This window comes from Dermacentor albipictus, chromosome 1, assembly GCF_038994185.2.
Source record: "Dermacentor albipictus isolate Rhodes 1998 colony chromosome 1, USDA_Dalb.pri_finalv2, whole genome shotgun sequence".
Taxonomy (NCBI): Eukaryota; Metazoa; Arthropoda; class Arachnida; order Ixodida; family Ixodidae; genus Dermacentor; species Dermacentor albipictus.
The window spans coordinates 202663980-202684605 of record NC_091821.1 but is presented as its reverse complement, the minus strand read 5'-3'; the positions used below and the strand labels follow the sequence as shown (position 1 = coordinate 202684605).

The window sequence follows — 20626 nt, the reverse complement described above, 5'->3', positions numbered from 1 at the left end:
CCGGAATCAGGGCAAGGTTATCGGAACATACATTATATAGGAGCGACAATAACTGAATTATGGCAGGTGGATTACAAGAAAGATGTAGGGATGCTTCGAATACGGTATTGCTCTTCCAGCGCTAAGTTATAAGCAACGTCTATTGAAATATTTCTCGGTAGATGCATCTATAGTTGAGCTACGTGCCATACCGGAAGCAACCAAGTTCATTGCCGCAAAGGACGTTTCTGCGAACTGGGCAGTCTGCTCGTATACACGAAGCCAGCGCTGCAAATTCTGTGGAACATCCCCGCCAAGACATAATACACTTGCATTGTTGTTTCAATCGCGGAACATGCGCACACTGCAGCATCCCGCGCAAGTTGTGCTGTATTTCAGTGGGTGCCCGGGCCACTTATTGAGGAAGGACGGGGCAGGCGAAATTGAAAGAAATGTCGCCCATGAACACGGCGACGTGTACGTTATTCCTCCGTCCAGGCGTATAATGCATGGGGGCACATATTGAAAAAAAAAAAATTGAAAAAAGAGGGCTTTCCACGGAGCAATCATTCACATCATGCTGGATGATTAAGCGTTGAACGCTATACCCCTTTTCTGTTTCATCGACTCCGACTGTGTGTTGCGCCTTGACCAGCCACTTCGTATACGTAAAACTAAGCGGGCTGGATACTATTTCATGCACTTGTGGGGAACAAAGTGCTCATGACATCTCGCATCTGCATGCTGTTAACTCGTCCGCTTTATGCCCAGCAGAGGCGAGAGCATGTGTTTCAAGTTTAGAGCGGATGTAAGTACGTTTCGTTCAAGGACTATATCCTTGGTCCGTACTCTCCCCGACAATGCAACGAAGAGATGTGCTATAAATTTATTTATTCGTTACCTCAGATACCCTCCAAGTATACATACTAGTCAGCGTGAATGCGTTTCAAGTTTTAACTTGACCGTTCCTCTTTCTTTCTTTTTTCAACTTACAGTTTAGTGTGATATTGTGTTCTCTACTATTGGTTTCTTTTTAATTTTTCCCCATGTCCATTGGTAGGTTTATCATCATCGGCATCCAATTTTATGTCCACTGCAGGACGAAGGCCTCTCCCTGCGATGTCCAAGTATACCCCTGTACTGCGCCAACCGATTCCAACTATAGCCATGCGAATTTCCTGACTTCATCGCCCCACCTATATTGTGCCGTCCTCCACTGCGCTTCCCTTCTCGTGGCACCAATTCTGTAACCATAATGGTCCACCTGTTATCTAACCCACGCATTACATGACCTGCCCAGCTCCATTTTTTTTTCTCTTAATGTCAGTTAGAATATCGGGTATACCCCCGTTTGCCCTCTGATCCACCACCGCTCTCTTTCTGTCTCTTAACGTTACGCCTAACATTCTTTGTTCCATCGCTCTTTGCGTGGTGCTTAACTTGTTCTCAGGCTTCTTTGTCAGTCTCCAAGTTTCGGCCCCATATTTTTAGTTGATATTAAAGAATTTTCTTAACACATCGCGCAGTAAACCATTGAATGGAGACCATATATATGGAGTTGCAGGAAGCAAGTGGTTTCCGACCACCTAATCCTCCGATGAACCCTGTATATGTATGTGTGATTGAAGGTGACGTGATATGTAGGGTGTCCCATGCAGGTAACTTGAGCTAAACTTTAAAAGGACCCTCCGTGGTTGCTTAGTGCATATATGGTGTTCGGCTGCTAAACACGAGGTCGCGGGATCGAATCCCGGTCACGGCGGCCGCATTTCGATGGGGGCGAAATGCGAAAACACCCGCGTACTTAGGTGCACGTTAAAGAAACCCAGGTGGTCGAAATTTCCGGCGTCTCCCACTATACGCTCACAATCAGAAAGTGGTTTTGTAACGTAAAACCCCAGAATTTAATTTTTAATTTTAAACTTTAAAAGTATGCAATTGCCATGCATACAGCTGGACAGAACCACGGTAATGCTTGCCGTCGCTTGGAGATACTCAGATTATTTTTCGCATTCCGCCTAATGACTTTATTAGTCTTAATTAATCAACTTCTCACATATTATAATTCTGTGAACGGTGTCAATGAAAAAATAGTAGAGCAACATTAAAGACCCGAAACAGCTTTCTGTTGCTCAATACGTACTACAGGGAAGTGTTTTTCCAAGAAGCTCGCGAATACACGCAAAGTGCCTCGAGCGGCCAGTCGCGCGACAATTTTGCGTGTATTCGCGGGCTTCTCTCATGCTTAGAAAAAACACTTTTATGTAGCACGTATTGAACAACAGAAAGCTGTTTAAGGGTTTTTTCATGTTGCTTTACAATGTCCTCATTGACACTTTTCATCTAATTATAATATTTGAGAAGTTGATTAGTTACCTAAGGCTTGTAATTGTAATTAGTTGGAATGCAAAAGATAATCTATCTCCAAGCGACGACAAACCCCATTACCTTGGTCCTGTCCAGATGCGTGGCATTTGCATATTTCGGGTGTTTGGCTCAAGTTACGTGGGAGACCGGTATGTGCCTCCGTGATTGCTGTTTTCTTTCTTTTATTTATTTGACTCTTGTAGAGGTCCGATCACCGTTTCTTCAGCATTTCGTTCAGCATACCGTTAGATACAGCGAAAAAAAAAAAGGGGGGGGGGGGCGGGGGCTTCCGCCTACCATGTCATTTGTCTCTCAAAAAGCTGTATCTTATTTCTGTGGGTTGCCGTATTTAGTATCACATTCTATATACATTCCCCCGTCACTCACATAGTCATTCCCAAGTTCCTTTATGTCACAAAATATTCCGCGATATTGTTCCGCAACCTGCTTGTTCTGAGGCGACAGTATATACGTACACATATATGTACTATGCCGTCCCTGAACGAATTAAATCGCATGCCTTTTCCTGGTTGTATCTGCTTTTGTGTGTCATCAGGGACGACTTCAGTCTTCCAAGTTGCGGCAATTGTACGCATAGTACCTATTATTTATTATTTTTTGGCTAAAGCACTCGCGACTAGACTAGACATAACACAGTCACGCGGCGTTATGTCCAGTCGCGAGCACTTTCGCCCGACAACTTTTGTAACAAATAACACATTAAATTACTGCGAAATGAATTACACCAAGTCGATATCGAAGCTGGAAAGACATGTCACCGGACATGAAGTTCACAGGAGCAAGACGCGCATGCACAAACGCTTAAAAATTGTTTGGTACGTTAGTTAGCGTCATGATAAGTAAGATTAGCGTGCCGAACGCATCAAATTGGGCGCAATTCAAGAGGCGTAATTCACTCAGTCTAGCAATGAACGCCATGTGGGAGCACCGTTGGTGCTTTTTATATGCTCTTTTAAGAACTTACTTCAGCACTATGTTAGGCACCCTGGCCTCGGCGTGAATATTAGAGAATATAGGTAATAGACCTGATACACAATGATCAAGCCGTGAAATCAATGAATGGGACTGAACATTTGCAGCTGACTCGTTGAAGAATGAATAAACAAAACGAGTAAACGGACGGCACGTCGGGCAGCGCATGATACGAGGAGTCACTTTTATTTTTGAGGTAGCATAGACATGGAAGTACACAATGTATACTTCCATGTCTAGAGGCGTGGTGGTCTGCTCACAGCAAGCAAGGGGTGTTTACCTTCCGGAGTCTGCGTGGGACTTTTTTTCCTCCCTGGAAAAGTGCGATGACGGGGAAGGGGGGGGGACGTTTCGGCCAGCGAGCCCCCCCCCCCCCCCCCCCCTCTCCAGCAGCAGTGCACCGAGCGAAGGGAGCGTCGACGTCGCACCTGACGGCGGCGCGTCGACGGGAGGAGGAGCCAGCCGGCGGCGGCCGCAGCCATTCAGGGCGTCGCGAGCGCGCGCGGCCATGCGGGCCAGACGACAGCGGCGAGGGGCGCCCGCGCTTGCCGCTGCGGCGGTGAGGCACAAAAGAGGCGCAAAACGAGATTGATTTGCGAGCGCTGGAGGCCACTCCTCCCGCAGCCTCCTCTCCAGCGCTTTTCTTTGTGGAGCTTTGGGGCGAGGAGGAGCGCGCGACTGTACATCATCATTTGATGAATGCGTGTCTGTCACGCAGAGAGGCTTTTTGGATGGACTCCAATATGGCGATTGTTGTTGGCGGAGAAGGGAACACCTCCTCTCCCTCGCTGGCTGCCACCACGCTCCCTCGCTCTCCGCGCGCGGGTGAGGGAGGGTCGTGGGCGAGGAGGCGCCTGCGTGCTGTCGGCGCTGACGATCAACTCTCCCTTCAGTGACTTCGGAGCAACGGACAGTAGCGCCAGGGCGCCGTTGTCGTGCCGAGTTGCGTGCTCCCGAAATAGCGGCCGGGCGGACTGATGCGCTCTGCGTACCTGCGCTCTTCACGTGGCGTCGTGCTGCTAGCCGAGTGAGGGACCGTCGATTCCTTGGCGCTTGGATTACCGGTCGAGAAAGCTGGATGGGATGGTCATCCGGTCGGCGTCCGCCGAAGCGGTGGCCGTGATCGCGCCCGCGGTCACGGCAGCGACGGCCTCCGTCACGACGACGCGGCGCCGGCCGCGCAAGGCGCCGCCACGGCCCAGCTGTCGGTTGTCGCTCGTCGACGCCGTCGTGGCCGGCCTGGCCGCTGCAGCCGCCAAGAAGCACCAATGTACGTACCGTACCCCTTCGGCCACTACGCGCGCGCCCCTGTCTTGTGCGAGACACGGGCGCGCTCGCGGTTGTCAGGCCGAATTCGCTGCCTGCCGGACTCGCGCGCCTAAGGGCTGTCACCTATTCCCGTGCCACGTGGTTTGCACATTGCTGGCTAGTTGCTTGATCCCATTTTTCGGTGCCCGTGTTTTGATCAGCGCGTCTCGCCGCCCCCTTTCGGTAGCGCGTGTGCCTTTCGCTCAAGACGCGCGCTTCTTTGATTCGTGGCGGCATCGCGCGGCGAGTACGGGAACTAGCGTTGCATGAAACCACGCGGTTCCTCGCTCGTGGCCGTGCCGCACCGTTTCCATTACCCGATGGTGATCTCGTAGTTTCGTTGCTTTGCTTATCGTTTTGATGCTCAGTATTTATCGAACCACAGTACCGCAATGGATGACTAACATGTCGATTGCGTCAGTACCCTGGCATTCAGTCGGCGTCTTCTGTTTGGAGCACGTTAATGGTGGTAACGTGAGGCTTTGTTCTGTTTGCGGTGTGTACCACAACATGAAACTACGTTGCTCACTTGTTTTAGGTTCCTTGACAGTGAATTTCTTTCCGATGACTCATGCATGCTTCATGATATGTTGCGCAACGGTCGGTAGTTCAGCAACTCTGCTACGCGCATCTATGGCCGGAAGAAGGAATGAAAGCGGGCAGATGCAGTCGTTTTCTTTTCATTGTGGAGCGAATGGCGTGCCCAAAGTGGGATGACCTCACCACTTGCTGTGTAACGCCATTTCCTTCCCCATTGCCATACTGTCCAATAGGCTTGCTATATTTAGGCTTTGGTTACATTGTTATGAAAGAGCACCCAAATGAGCGCAGACACCGAAGCATCAGAAACCCTTATCGTGAAGCGAAAGTATCTCGTATTTGTGGCCGTTGATAGCTGCTCCCAATTGATGCTTCTTGACGTCATGACCAAATTGACTTTGTAAACACGAGCACAGCGAGGCCCAAAATTGGTGTCCTCTTTTGGATGCGTTACAATCGTGTTTGTAAATACTATACCGTCTTATGTTATGGTTCTATTTTCAACTGAAATGTTTCGCTGTGAGAACAGTCAGTAGACGATGGATGGATAACAACAGAGCATGGCGAGTATTTCTTAAGCTCTAGCGCTTCGCGCAACACATTCAGTCCAGTTGTCATATCACTGAAGGGAGACAACCTAGACAGTTTCTGAGTCAATTCTGGAGTAGCTACTATCCCTCTGAAACACTTCAGCGTTTTTGTATGTGACTGAAGCTACGTGAGCTAAGATATGGTTTGTCGAATAGAAAGGTGAGTTTCCACTGGGTTGTCTAGCCTACTATTCGTCAACAAAAGTGGGCAGGGTGAGTTTGAGCTGAAACTTTTAATGCAGAGGCCGATAACTTTTTTTCGGAACGAATGAACGGGCTGGTCGTATCCATGAGGTTCGATGCTTATAAGAGCTATTAAGTGCATCGAATTCGTAGCTTGCTACCCTGCTCGAGACCTGTTTCAGGCCTCGTATTTGGCGGAATTTGCGTACATCAAATAGCGAACTTGTCCACATGACTGCACATGCTCCTTAAAAACGCGACATTCAAATAACAAGCCTGTCACCTGGTGTAGTTCCAATCCTCATCGAAGTTGTTCTGCATTGGGCTTTCTAACGGTAAAAGAAAAGGGGGCGGGGGAGCGTCATTAACTCTAATAGGATCGAAGACATGTGGGCTTGAGCAAACCGTGTAGCATCGCCCAGGTCACACCTATTTCAATCTACATTGACTCAAGCGTATTCAGAAATGTATATCTGTGACAGGTGTATCAGAAACGGGTGGAAGTGACCATCCTTTTCTTGCTCCCGTGTTGCTCCTACTGCTCTGCTTTGTTGCGGTGATATGTCGAGCGTGTTCGATTGGCATGACGCTGACCATTTGATTAGATGAAATTACTCTAATATTTTTGTAACATTAGAGCACACCGCTTTCGAGTATTTCAGACGCGCGGGGAAAATGCGCGTCTAGCGTATATGCAAGAAGCACACAAGACGCGTTGGTGCATTGGTGTGCTATTCGCAGAAGAGGTTGGACATGTTGTCAATAATACTTACTCTGCACGACACGGATGCTGTTCGAACCAGTTGATTCGGGAAGTGATCGCCCATTTACAGTATACACCGACGCAGTGAAGTTCCTGTTAACAAAGGTTCACACTCTTAAAGTTTGCTGATCGTTTTCAGGAAAACAGGGCCGTTGTAAAAACGCGCCTCAATGTACACCAGGTCAGAGAGCAGAAACACTGCTCAGAAGCTTGATGGAGCCTTCTAATTGTCTGTAGCAGCACGTTGTGATCCTTTATTCGCAAGAAAGGAATGCATATGTGCAGGTTATGCTCAGCCGATATCCATTGTCAAAAAGAGCAGCGCTGTCCGGGCGTTGACGTGTATTTGACAACCTAATTGACGTTTTGGCACAGGGTCGGTGATACTATCAGAATCTCGTGACGTAAAAGCTTTGACGCTGCGAGAGATGCTTCCAAGTCGACATTTCAAATGGAGCACTTTTCCTTTGTTCTGTGCACTGCGGACGACTAGTCAATCTCGCAGCGCAAAACGTCCATGCTTGCCACCACTATTACTTTCCTATATGTTCAATTTAAACTGACTCCGTTTAGCAACCCGCAGCAGAATCATATGAAAAGCATGCTTTATCGTGGATCACAAATGTGGTGCGACTTTCGAATGCATCAATGGCCGGAACGTGTCATCAGTTCTTACCCAAATTATTAAACCTGTAGCAGGGTTTTGCAGTGGCCCTCCTGTTGCACTAATGGCTTGCAAGTCAGAGGTGTAAGAACGAACTTTCCTAATCGCTACGTCTTAGGAGTGCAGCGGGCTTCAACCTTCCAGTCTTGAAGCGGTCGCGGCTGCGTATACGGCTTTCCAATATTTCACAGCCACGGCATTGGAAAGGGTAGCTTGCTTTTTATAACATTTGGTGTGGAAACACGAACCCTAACTTTCTTGACATTTCGAAGTTGTGGTCGACATTTCACGTTCTTGTACTTTTGAACTCTGTAGACTGCTATTGTTTTTCTCGGGGCCGTTAGAGAGAGCAATGGAGCAGGTCGATACTAAAGGAGCCTTTCCTTTCCCTACATGTCTGTTACATTCCTTGCCTTGGCGCGACATTGGTTCGGTTTATTCTAATCACGAGACAGGCGCATATATGATGGCATGTTGAACGGGTCTTTTCGAACCGCTTTGGAGTCCTACGACATCGTGAATGACAGCTTTAAAGTCGCATTACGAACATAAGCGGGTCTAGTAGGCGATAATCTGGCCTCATTAGCGCCACTGGTGCTTTCTTATGCTTGCATGTAACGCTTGAAAGCTGTCTTACGCGAGCTTTGTAACGCTGCCGAACCGCACTGAAACTAACCAATCGAATATGCCGCGCGGAAAGCATTTCTTTTTGGCATACGTGTAGATTTGCTCGTGCAGAGATGGCGCTGCCATTTTTACTTTGTCTGCACTCAGCTGCTCATATATAGTTAGTTTGTCTCGCGTAATCGTTGAAGCCTACCAAAAAAAAGAAAAACCCGGTCCAGCTCTACCAAGCACGACGTGAAGCCCCCCCCCCCCCCCCCCCCCCCCCCCGCCTTCCTCTCCGTCTCGTCCCGTCAATCTGCCACATCAGATTGTACTGAGTCAGTCGTAGTGCATGTATTCGGCGAAAGCAGCATTAAATATACTGCTGGTTGTTTCACGACGGAGTTTATGGCAGGAGTGCTGTGCTACATTTATATCTATCTGTTAGCGAGAAGAGAACGCGCCTATTTGTGGACTTTATGTGCGCAGCAGGAACAGCTGTTACCTGTGCAGGCTGAACTTGATAGCGAAACATGTGGGGAGTCATCGCAAAAGAAAAACTGCAAAGCATTACGCCAGCATAAGCTTTGCAAGCTTGTGATTTTTCCCCCCTGTTTTTGCAACCGGTATAGAACGACGAAACGGGCTCCCTTTCTCTGCGCCCTTTCTTTGTTCACCTTCAAAAACAAAAATTCTAACAGCTTGCCCTGCGGCAAATATGGATTTGAAATGGAAATATGGAAATGAAAGCGTGAATACCTTTCTTATATAAAAAATTGTAGTTGTGACGTCGAGAACCCTTATTAACCGTGAGCCGATGACTTTATCTGTTCCATGCGTCTATAATAACCTTATTCGTACTATGGACCGCGGTATACAAACTATACAAAATCAAACTGCGACCCTCTCTCTAGGCGCGTTGTGCAGGTCAGTCCATTATCAAAGGGAACACCTATATTTGATATTCGAGTAATGGCCCTGCAGAATTTGTTCAGATTTCTCCTGCTGAAACTTTGGGAATAATTCAGCTGTACTGAAGAATCTAACCCGTCGTGTTTTCTTGATTTCGGCGCGAAAAACAAATGACGGGGCGAAAGGCGAACAAGGTGTTCCCTCGCATATTGTTCCGTCCTCTACGCGAACGAAACCATTTTGACTTTCGTGGCAAGCATCCTCGCTTGCGTTTTACGTAGCTCGTTGTCAGAAAATTCTTCGCAATTAAGCCGCTTATTTTGAAAGTGGGTTGGTGAACTGCGCTTTCTGCAGTTATGTTGCTTCTGTCGGCTCCATGCGTGCTACTGCATTAGAAACACTCATGAGCGTGAGACATAAATAGTGTGCTTGTTGCGCTTCGAGTTCGTCGCGTCGAACGAACTCACGTGCATGCTTTATCGGCCGACACCGCGGCCTCTTCGTGCTCACGGATGTTCTGGAGCTACGTGCATAGTGTGGAACTCACTGCGTACATGCCAGTACAAAATCTGCGAACATTCGTCAGAGCTGCTGGCAGTGCCATCGGCCGTTATAAGGTCGCGCGCGCATTGCTTGCATTGTCTTCAGTGACGAACTTGGCTATGACTTTACTCGCACTTGAAACGCTTTGTCAGGCACTGTCGGCGCCTGCAGCTCGAAGAATAGGAAATGCGAAAGAAAGCTGTCAAAAAAGAGAGTAACAGAGACGGAAGGTTAACGAACCCGAGGTTGGAGCTCAGTCTTCGCCTTAAACCATGAATGAAGCTACGCAGCACTTATTAGGCGCACAGTTTGGCAGCTTGGATACCAAGCCAAGAAGATCCTTCTTTCTTTCTTTCTTTTTTTTTGCTTTTACTCCGCCCGCAGAGAGCTGAAACAAAATTCAGAATGTTCTGGAGCAGGAAGAAACGGATCCAAGCGTTTCCTTTATTCTAGTTATATAATTAAAAAGAGAAAGGATGCGATGTCTCGTGATATCTCCCAAAGGGCCCACCTATTCGAAATTCTCGCGACATTCATCGTGGCGGTAAAATACGACTCGCACTTTTATATGAAGCATCTCATTTTTCCTTTGACATCGTTTATGTGCCAAAACCGCTATTTGATTATGACGCACGCCGTACTGGGCGGCACCGGATTAATTTTCACCGCCCGGGGTTCTTTAACGTACACCTGAATCTAAATGTACGAGCGTTTTTGCATTTCGCCTCTACCGAAGTTCGTCCGCCCCGACTTTCATTGACCCGTGACGTAGACCTTAGCAGCCAAAACCGTAGACTATCGCAGTGGGTGGGCTGTTGTCACGCGCTTGAATGACAGCCTGTCGCAGTTTAAGGTGCACCAAAGTTTGGACACAGTGCAAGTGTTACTCATGTGCACTGTCTAGCAGACTTCGCGCCACCCAACCTCTGTAATTGCTCTTTAATTAAGAGCGGAACCGCCCCGCATCCCTCCTAAAAATCCGGTGTTTGAACACCGTCACTTGCGCTGGTGTGTGTTGAAGTGGAGCGCTTTGGTTCGCCTGATGAGTTTTACGCTCTTTAGAAGGTTCAGCGACTGGTCTATCGGCCGTTGTCTGTGCAGGTGCTGCTTGAAGACCGTCGTCGGCCCACAAATCTATGAAGGCCCTTTTGTCTTTCTCGAGGGTGACCGGCCTATGTGAACCCCTTTGACTCGCTCAGGTCCTCCGCGTGCGTGCGCCAGCTCACCGCGGCTTCCTTGCCCCTCCCTCTCTCTCTTTCTTATCTTTCTATTCCCTCTTTCCCGTTCCCCAGAGTAGTGTAGCCAAGCAGACGCATTCCTGGTTACCATCCCGGCCTTCTCTCTTTATTTCCTGGCGCTCTTTGGCCAAACCTGGCCCTTGCGCCACAAAAAACCACACATCATCATCATCATCTTTATTTCCTTCTCCTCCTCCACTAACAAATATTGATCAGTGATAGGCCCCGCGGAAAGTACGGGACGATGACTGCGTACACCACACCACAGTTCGCGCTGACCTCGTGTGGACGCGGCACTATACAAGTGGAATCAGGGTCCCGTATTTGAGTTCTTCGCTGAGACGTAGACGGTGTCATTGCTCTGACATGTTCATGGCTGCTTATCTGTTATGGCTGCGGCTGCAAGCTCTGGCGGATTGCTAAGCGCTGCGATGACACTGATGACATCGGCTACACAATTCACTGGTCATGTATAGGAGTGCGTCGTTTTCTTTCCTTTTTTCTACAAGTGGCATTGCGTTGCTGAGCTCGAGGTCGTGGGTTCGATCAAGGCGGTGACTCCATGAATTCGGATGTGGGCGAAGTACAAAAAAGGCTCGTGTGCTGTGCATTGGATGAACGTTAAAGAATCCCGGGCGGTCATAATTAATCCCGAGTCCCCTGCTGAGGCGTACCTTACAATGAGATTGTGGTTCTGGCACTCAAAATCTCAGTGTTTATTTATTCTATTTTACTTATTGCGGCGTCAGCTTCCGAAACAAGACGCGGCCGCGTACCATGTTATGCCAAGCTGGGCTTTGTAACCCGCGATTGTTGGCACACAGTACCACTTTCGTTGCAACGCTTGCTGCGACAACACTTTAAACGCCGCCTCAATCGACCATGAGATGGATAGCCTAGGTGGTCCTCGCGCTTTCGAAGGGTTTCTTTCAACGCCATACTTTAACTGTGGTCTTTGTCGGTGCCTACTACGAAGAAACTGCATCAAGAAGCTATCGTGAAAATGTAAACCAGCAGCGAAGAGGCAGATGCACACAAGCTGTCAATTCGAAATGTGTACAGTAAACTCAGAAGGAAACATACGTATAATGGGGAATGGGTGTGTGTCAGCTTCTCTAGCGCTGGAGAGGGAAAAGAAGACGTTTGTGCAAGGTAGACCGTTAGCGAAGTAGGAAAGCAATGGAAAGGACTAACATGACAAGTACTTTTCAGTACGCTAATTGAAAGCTTTGCAACGCCACTTTGCAGCTAATGTGGTAGAGCAAAAGCTTGAAAACTGGTATTAAAATGTAACCAAATAGCAATCGAGTGTTTTCAGAATAAGCATGGCAGCCGTAAGCAACGGTCATGCGTGCTTATCACAACGCCTACATTTAAATATTGCAGCGTATGTAGCGAACGCCAGTGCGCTGAGCTGATGCACGCAACTGGTTTCGCTGCATTGTGTTGCACGCCACTCTTCAACTACATTATTCTCTCCATCACTTAAGGTGGCACTGCAACACGGGTTTGGTCAGCGCGGCATGCTCATGGAATTAGATATGGAGTAACTGACCGGGATCTGGCCGCCGCGCTACTTTCGCCGTTTTAAGCCGGCCATTGGTGACCCACGTTGTACGTGCGCTTATTTAGTTGCACATGTGATCTCTCCGCTCCTGTATACGCGCTTTGTGGATGTCCCGCTTGTTGAGTTGCCGGTCGATATGTTTTGTTACGCATTCGTTGCCATCGAATGTTTCGTAGTATTCAGGAACCATTAGTGCGACACCGCCATGTTACGTATGTTTCAGTTAAACTTATACGCGAGCGAACAAGAGAATCATAGGCGTGCTCAGTGGGAAACTGACAAATCAGATGAAATGTTCAATTCCAATCTACACATATTTCAACTGAATAAGACCATTCATTAGTTGATTCGTTTATGCGTTCAAGTAGTCAACACCCTGCTGTACCTTTGCACAACACATAAAAGGGGGAGAGGGGGAGGGGAGGGGAGCTCAAGGTTTTGACAGTCTTAAATTTGTGCTGTTTCCACACGCATTTTCTCCACGCCTGTATTTTCGCAACCCAAGATCTGCTTGGAACGTCAGAAACAGGCCGTGGCTAAAGTACTTTAAACGTAGCTGCATTCACTTTGTCAAAGTATGTGTCAATGTCAAATATAGGCATCGCTGGAGTGACCCTCTGTAGTTATCTGGCGCTGCTTGCGTACCTACAGCTGCCACGGGGCTTCATTGTGCAGCTTGTGTGTAATTCTGGTGCTAGTGGTTTCTGCAGAACGAATATACTCTTGAGAGTTCGCGTAGTAACGTTTTAGACCATGTAGTCAATCTGAAGTGCTACACTGTACAGTAGCTATTGTTTACGAAGGGAACAGTGCCGAATGGAAATGTTCTGGGCTGTCCCGTCTTTTGTGCTGTTCCCTTTTGAAGTTGTTGCCTTACCAAAAAGCACGGATCTATATCTTAGTGCAGCCATCGCTTCTTTTCAAAGCGGCGAGAGCGACAGCATGCGTTTCTCTAGAGCTTTGATGAAACGAAATACAATTTCGGCGACAGCTTCAGTCGCACACGGATGTAGTGAACTGAGAACTTCCTTATATGCGCTAAGATTCCATTAACTTTAAGTTCAGGCATTCATAGTCTATTCTCATAGGCTGTCACCGTCTACATCCCCCCCCCCCCCCCCCCGCTCACCCTTGTGTGGTTGGGAACACACACACCGGAGACTAGCTCTGGCTTGTGCTTGAACGCGGACTACTTTATCGTTGATGCGGCATTTGGTTCGAAATTGGTGGGCATTTGAAAACGAGACCGTTAACGCGCAATGCAAACAATCTTGAAAGTGTGTTTGAATTCTGGCAGTACAAGCAAGCTTGAATAAGATGAAATAGAACATACCTCGTTGTCAGATGTAGTTTACTTGAAGCAATTGGCTTCTTACCTAAATGCATAAGAACAACCCTGTTGTACAGAAGGATTGACACCAGAAAGAGGGAATTAAAGTTTCTTGGCTATTGCCACTCCAGGTCGCAATTTGCCTCATGGAGACGTGCACTCTAAAGAGAGCGAGAGAGGAAAGGCGAGGAGGTTAACCAGAGGCGAGTTTCGGCTTGCTGCCCTGCACTGGGGTGGGGGATATAGGGGTTGGAAAGAGGCCAAAGGCAACGAAAAAGAAAAAAAGAAACGGAAGAGGTGTTCCAATCACAGGCGTTCACACAGGCCGGTCGATCTCACCGAGCGCAGTAGCGCTCGCACAGTCTTCTGATTCGATGTTAAGTCGCGTCGATGTTGCTAATTTTTTTCTTCCGACAGAGCCTGGTCGTCCAACTGGTTCAGCTGAGCGGAAAACGATTGTCTCTGCACACTGTACGGCGTGCAGTGGCAAAGAACAGGCACTCTAAAAAAACGCATTAAACTTAGAGAAAAATATCTTATATTGTTCCTATAATGCGCGTCATTGTTGCAGCAATGAAAAACTGCTTTAATATTCACTTATGTCCGGTCGGTGGCTTCAAAAAAGCACCCAAGTTGTTCACGCAGTCACGAAAATTTAGATAAATCCTTACTAAGTCTTCATGTTTGGAAGCGATGGAAGTTTTGAATGCTTCCGTGTGCATGATCCATGCTATAAAATCCAGTTAAACGTATTCCGAAAGACGCGTTGGCAAAAAGGATCGGTAGAAAAAGCGTTCTAGAGCCCTATATCAACGACGAGGCAAGATGCAGGCGAATGCTGTGATCGTCTTCAGCAAGAAAAGCAAGGGTGCTTTCCATCCGGTGACCGTCCATGATTTTTATCAACTTTTTTTTTCTCAAGACAAGAGAAAACATGGCAGATCCAGTGCGCGGTTGCGCGATGCCAAGTTGGCGTATATATGCGATAACAACGAGATTTTACGAAAGTATAAGATGAGCCAGTGGTTGTTCGGACCAATTCGTAATCTTCTTTTGGACTCGCATGTCATCAAGTTTTGTCCCACAATGTCGGTTATCAGCAATTCATACATGCTTAGTGTAGAAACTTTGTACAGAGGGATCTGTTGCTTCGACCATATCGCGGTGTGCTTATCCGAAGAAATTGCATAGCGGTTATGCTCCACGCATACATACACCGTTGACATCCCGTGGCGTACCTAGTGAAAGTCTGGTTTCTCCTCCGTCGGCTTACATGTCTCTTCGTTACGAAGTTTATCGCAAGGCTGCGCTAGGTTTAGCGGCATGTTTTACTAGCTTCGTGGGTTGCTTCTGTCATCCGCAGCCCACAGGCTTAGCGCTTCGTTGTTTTTTTTAAATTATTATTTTCTGCTTTAAATAACATGATTTTTTGTCGACAACACTGGGCGATGCGTACTCTTGTCAATGGTACATGAAGGACAGAACACAGTTTATGCTTTCATCCTTCGTTATCTTGTATATTGCTTTGTCCGGACAGACAGGCATGCTTCATAAGAAATTCGCAACAATACTTTCATGACACAGCTTGCGGCTCCACTGGCTAAGCTATGTGAACTTGCGTCTTGAATAACGCCATTGTTTGGCGTGCACGGGCTCTCCGCATTGGCTCCACGTAATGTCGTAGACTTTGACAGCGTCTGCTTGGGTCTAGTTAATTACGTTGTTTTCGAACGCAAGCAAACACCCAGTCTGCTAACATTTATTGATTCGTACTTCGCTAAGACGACCCAAGTACTCTAAAATGCAGTTGTACTTTACGTCACTCTGAAGTCATGTGCGCCGCGTTGTAGGCCCGAAGTTCAAGAATGGAAGTTTTGTATCTTGAAGCAGCAGGGATGCGCGAAAGGCAACGGTCACCAGAGTGTGCCACGAGCGCTGACGTGGGCCACGTTCGTATGTCCGAATTGTCTTTCACGCGATGCTACTTCAACATGTCGAACCAACTTAGGCCGTCCACCCGCATGCCGAGGTGGTTTTGTCTTCGTCGAATCCTCTACTCCACACTTCTGCGTCAAAGAAGCGCAGATGGAGGTTTCAAAGCACAATCAACGTATATAGACAGACTTATTCCTCCGTTTTGTCTCCCTTCAGTCGGCAACTTCGCAGCACACCGTGGCGCTCAAAAGCCTATAAGTGGCGGTGCTCGTCGCGGGAGGTAATGCAGGGAAGCTTGCTCTCTATGAGTCTGGGATACTTCCCTGCGGCGTTCTTCGGAGACGCTATATAGACCTGAGCACTGCGCTGCCGCGGTTGGCTGTGTTCTGCAGTGGCGTTGTTCCCGCGTGCGGGCAGCAGCCGCGGCTGAGGGCCGGCGGTGGCCGCGAGGCTGCTTTCCTGCCCTCGGGTCGCAGCTGCTCCTGGCAGCCCCGTGTCGAAGGCCGCGACGACCTTTCGAAGCATGAAACCGACATGAATGTGGCTATGCATGCTGGGGCCACTGCTTCTGCTGCTGCTCGGCGTTCGAGTATATATAGTCACGATTGCGGTCGCGTTTTGATTCGTTTCGCCTGCGCGCGAGTCCGCACGAGTCGCTGTTATGCAAGCTCGAAAGGCTGACTGTGTACATGGCGAGCGTTACCGCGTCTTCCGCGAGCCTATCGGCATCGTTCGGGTGCGTCCCGCTGCCCTTCCACTTTGCATAGTGGTGACCACGCGCTCAGCCTTTTCATTCTATAAGGCGTCAGTGTCCACCGGCTTGTTTTCACGTCCGCTTCGTGTACGAACTCGAGAATTTCGCCAAAGTTAAGCAAATCTGTATATTGCACGAGCAGTATATCGTACCGAGCTAGATTCTCTGCAGAGTTAATTAGGCGTGGCTTGCAGTTTTAATGACATTATTTTGATAGCGGTGTTTTCAAGTCAATGTTCAGAGAATAAGCGTCGCTGGTGTTCATTGCAAAGCCTTACGCAGGACTCGAATTCAGATAATTACCTTAAAGATAACGCCGGGGCTCATGTTTCTTTTTTTGTTTTGTTTCAGAGTTGTGACACAACTGATGCTTAAAAGCGACAGTACAATAGACAGTCTCCATTTGCAACCTAGCCAAACTGTTGCAAGGTGACAAAACTAGTGGTCTTACGTGGTGTGAAACTTTTCACACAGGCTCTCCAGTGAGTGCGCTTAAAGCGGAGGAGAAATGCGGTCAGCGACCCGCAGGTTGGCGCTGCTTGTTGGAAGAATTTTAGTCCGATGAAGCATGTCGGCACCAGGGAACGCGACACCGCTAGTTTCATTGGCTTGTGCAATTGAAAATGCCCGAAAACGTAATTAGTGCCGAGCAAAAGGCCTTTAGAGGATTCACCCCTTTAACGCACCGTCATAGGCCTCCCCATAGATTGCTGTAGTCAAGTCTCTTACCGAAAATTGTCAGGTCAGGTAAAAGCACGTCGAACAAAAATATGATCCACTGACGACGTCAAAATAATCGTTCCAACGTTTCTAGTTCCATGCGCAACAGTTCTTCACAATGGGGTCGGCTTCCCCACAGGGAATTTATATATGCTTCAGCGCACGACGAAACGAACTTGCGTGGTTGCTGTTTAAATTTCCCCGATAGAAAACGTCGAAAGACACTGGTCAGTCAGCACCATACAGGACAACGTTCGTTACCTTGCTGTTGAAGTCGTGAGCGCTTTCAACGTGTACGTCCTGTCTTTCCCAACACAGAGCGAGCGCATTGGTCATGTAGCGAAGAAGCCCTGTTGCCACTTGAAACCGACTAAAAGGCGTGATTACCCTGTTTTGGGGAATATTTGGTAGGCCGTAAATTGGCGGCAGGTGCTGACCGAGAGTTGCAAGTCCTTAACCATTGTAAGTAGCATGCATATTCTGCACACGTCTCTGTATCGCGCCATGAGGATCCACTCTTTAGTACGTCGTGGTGCACCCGAGCGGCGTTCATCGTTCTACTGCTATTTGCAGAAAACTTCCGCATTCTCGACGATATCCGATCTTCATATCAGTGCACCTCATAGTAGATTAGCGTGCACTCGCAACACTGCTTGTCAAACGAGTCAGGTTAGAGACAAGCTCGAACGCAATAGACACAGAAGAAGAGATGAAGGTCATCCAGACATACTTGCAGTGAAAAGGCTTCCAAACGTTCTAGTCGCTGGAAATCGTAGAAGCTTAGACACGTAGCCACTTCCAGACAACGTAGGGCAACGATGCAGTAGTAGAGAATTGGAGTCTCCTATCTTCAGAAAACGTGGTGTTCAGATTGCGCATGTGGCGACCAGCAAGATCCGAGCCGCCCTTCTGAACTTGATGGGCCCTCTGACGCGCTCTACATGCCTCGGCCTGGTGTTTAAGATACCAGTTATTCTTTATTACATTGGCGAGCCAGGGAAGGTGCGCGAGATGCTGCAACAGCCTCAAAGCGACCTTACGAATAGCCACTTGCAGTCAAATGCGATTGCTGACTCGTGCAAACTGAGCCACTGAAAGTAACTTATCTGCAATATTTACCATGGAATCGCTCATTTATACAGATCACAGCAAGAATTCTTAACAAAAAAAAAATTAAACAAGTTCACTTAACCGCATGCTGAAGCATGAACCTTTTCCTTGTGAAGCCGGTTCAAACATGAAAAAGGGTTTCGTACGTAACTCTAAACGTTATAAGGCTCAATTTTCTTAGTGATGCTCTCTGCGCCCATTGCTTACATAACCATTCGAAGCAGGAAATAACCTGCACGGTTCGAGCGTATAGTTGAATTGATTTTTCTCACGCTCTTGGCCAGCAGGATTTGCAAAGCTTGCGAACGAAGTCGCACTGCGAACGAAGTTCGGTGCTGTACTGTATCACCGTGTCTGAACAGTGGAACGTCCGATAAGACGGCTTTGGCTTATTTTATTTGTAGAGATCCACTTGCCAGCATATAGATATACATTTTAGTAACATTTCCGTTCATTAGTTATTTTTTTTTCCTTGCGAAGTCTTCTGTTTTCGGAATACGCTTGGTTGTGTTGAGTGCTCTCGGCTGTATACGGTGGCAGCGTTTCCCATTTCTGAGGGCACTGCACTACGACACATGCGGCGTTAAGTATGTTTCGTAATGTCGCTTTTAACCATGCATTCAACCAGCAATAAAATTTCAAAGACAATCACACAGGTTTCATGGAATTCTCAAAGGAACGAATGTAATGTACTTGCTAATAAATTAAATACAACACTGAAGGAAGGAAACAAAACGTTTTATTTGAGATTCTGATAGCATAAGACTATCGACGACATGCACGATGGAACTCGACCATTATGAGCGAGTATACTGTAGGGAGTCAACGGTAGAGGTGTCGCCTCAACTCAAGTTTAGTGCTCAGTCAAGTTTTGTTTGAGCACAACGGGCGCGATTATATTTGTACCCGAAGAGAGAACGACAAAGAAGTGAAAAAAAAAAGTGTGTGCCTGTGTATGTGTGTGTGTGTGTGGGGGGGGGGGGGGTGTCATGTATGGAGGTGCCTGGAGGTGCAGGCGGTGCCTGGTTCTGCTGTGCGTGTGCTTTACGCTAAAATTTGTTATAACTAGGGCGCTGAGAATTATTTACAACTACCGCCACGACACGGTGACTATGAGGTTTTGTTGCTTAGTGCACAGCTGCAGGTTCGATGCCGCTGCATCCTTATCGCTTTCGCGGGCGGAATGCAAAAATTTCCTCTATACTGAGAATGTGTTACGTGTTAAATAAACTTACGCTGTTTAGATTGAAATGGACACTTACGGAAGCTGCCCTGCTATTTATCACCCAAATGTAACCATCGGACGTTAACATCTAGCAGGTTTCGCTCTGTTTAAAAAGGAGAAAGTCGAGAAGAAATTGCTTTCCTCTTTTCACAGTCCGTTATTTGTATGATGGACGGTTTCGGCCTACTGTGGCGCTACTATAAGCGTTCTTGGGTTTCGTCAAGGTGCAGTGGAGTCGTGGTAGTTCCGGCTTAGGGTCTAGATGATAGCTACCGTCTTCGACCACAACTACGTCGTCGCCCGTTGCCCACTCCGACGTGTCATCATATTCGACAATACAATGAAGCTTCATTCATTCATTTTTCCGCGTGGCGTAGCTCGTAGCACTAGATCTCGCAACTTCTCGGAGCCTGCGTGTTGCTCACCTGTGATACTCGTGGAGATCGCAGAACATTTACTTGCCTCGCGATTTATTTGCGTAACTTTCACAGCGGGTGCGTGTTAGCAGCAACGACGTTGAACCCACGTTAACATGTGGTCATCTGTCGCCGGAAACACATAACCGAAAAACAGCTCGATGGACTGCCATTTACTAGCTCCTATGCGACCACGTTTATCCGAAAGAAAAAAGTGCTCTCGTGATACCAAATCGCAAATCTTAGCGAACGTGGTAAAGGAGCATGAAAGGGGTTGAAGACGTGTCCGACTCACAGCATTAGTTGCTTTTAGTTCCTTTCGCTTCATTTTACGTGCACTTACGCAACCACAGCCATCGACTACTCACGCGTACCATTACACACATGAGGTACTTCGTAGGAAAAAGGTCTGACTGCTGGGGCTAAATATGCATCGTTTCACAAGACCGCATCATACACGCAGATCTCAGCCTGCATGAGTTCTCGCGAGAAGAATGCATGGGTTCTCGCGAGAGGAAGGCAGCGCGTATTACGCGCATCTCTTACGTAGTAAACGTTTTGGGAATAAGGATTGGGCTGCCTAGCCAGAGATGTTCTCTTTTGTGTTCTAGACCTTCACAACAAACCGATTTATTGGTCTTGTTGTTTTCCTTCTATGGGTCCCCGATGTTCGCTTCGCGTAATCTTTGCCGTTTACGTCCATGCTCGATCAATCTGTCGTGAACTGCAGTGACCGTCGCGCAGCACTTGCCGAGGTTCGTTCCGCGCACAGTGGTTTTGCAGCAGCTTTTTTGGGGCACTGCAAACAGTTGGCGTAAGTTGTGCGCAGGCGCTGCGGAACGACGATTTTACGTCAACTTGCCGTGGTCGCTTAGTGGCTTTG

The 20626-nt window shown here is 47.9% G+C and overlaps 1 protein-coding gene across 4 annotated transcripts in view; it reads left to right on the top strand.

The window, feature by feature from the left end:
• LOC135906656 (protein tiptop-like) overlaps positions 1-20626 on the top strand; it is a 455200-nt gene that overhangs the window by 427147 nt on the left and 7427 nt on the right. The window contains exon 1 of one of the 4 annotated variants that reach the window (XM_065438176.1): positions 3869-4609. The exons of the other annotated variants lie outside the window; for them this stretch is intronic. Coding sequence (XP_065294248.1) covers positions 4423-4609 — 187 coding nt within the window. The 5' untranslated portion in view covers positions 3869-4422. Of the gene's footprint in view, positions 1-3868; positions 4610-20626 lie in introns of those variants that run through there. 4 annotated transcript variants of the gene reach the window in all.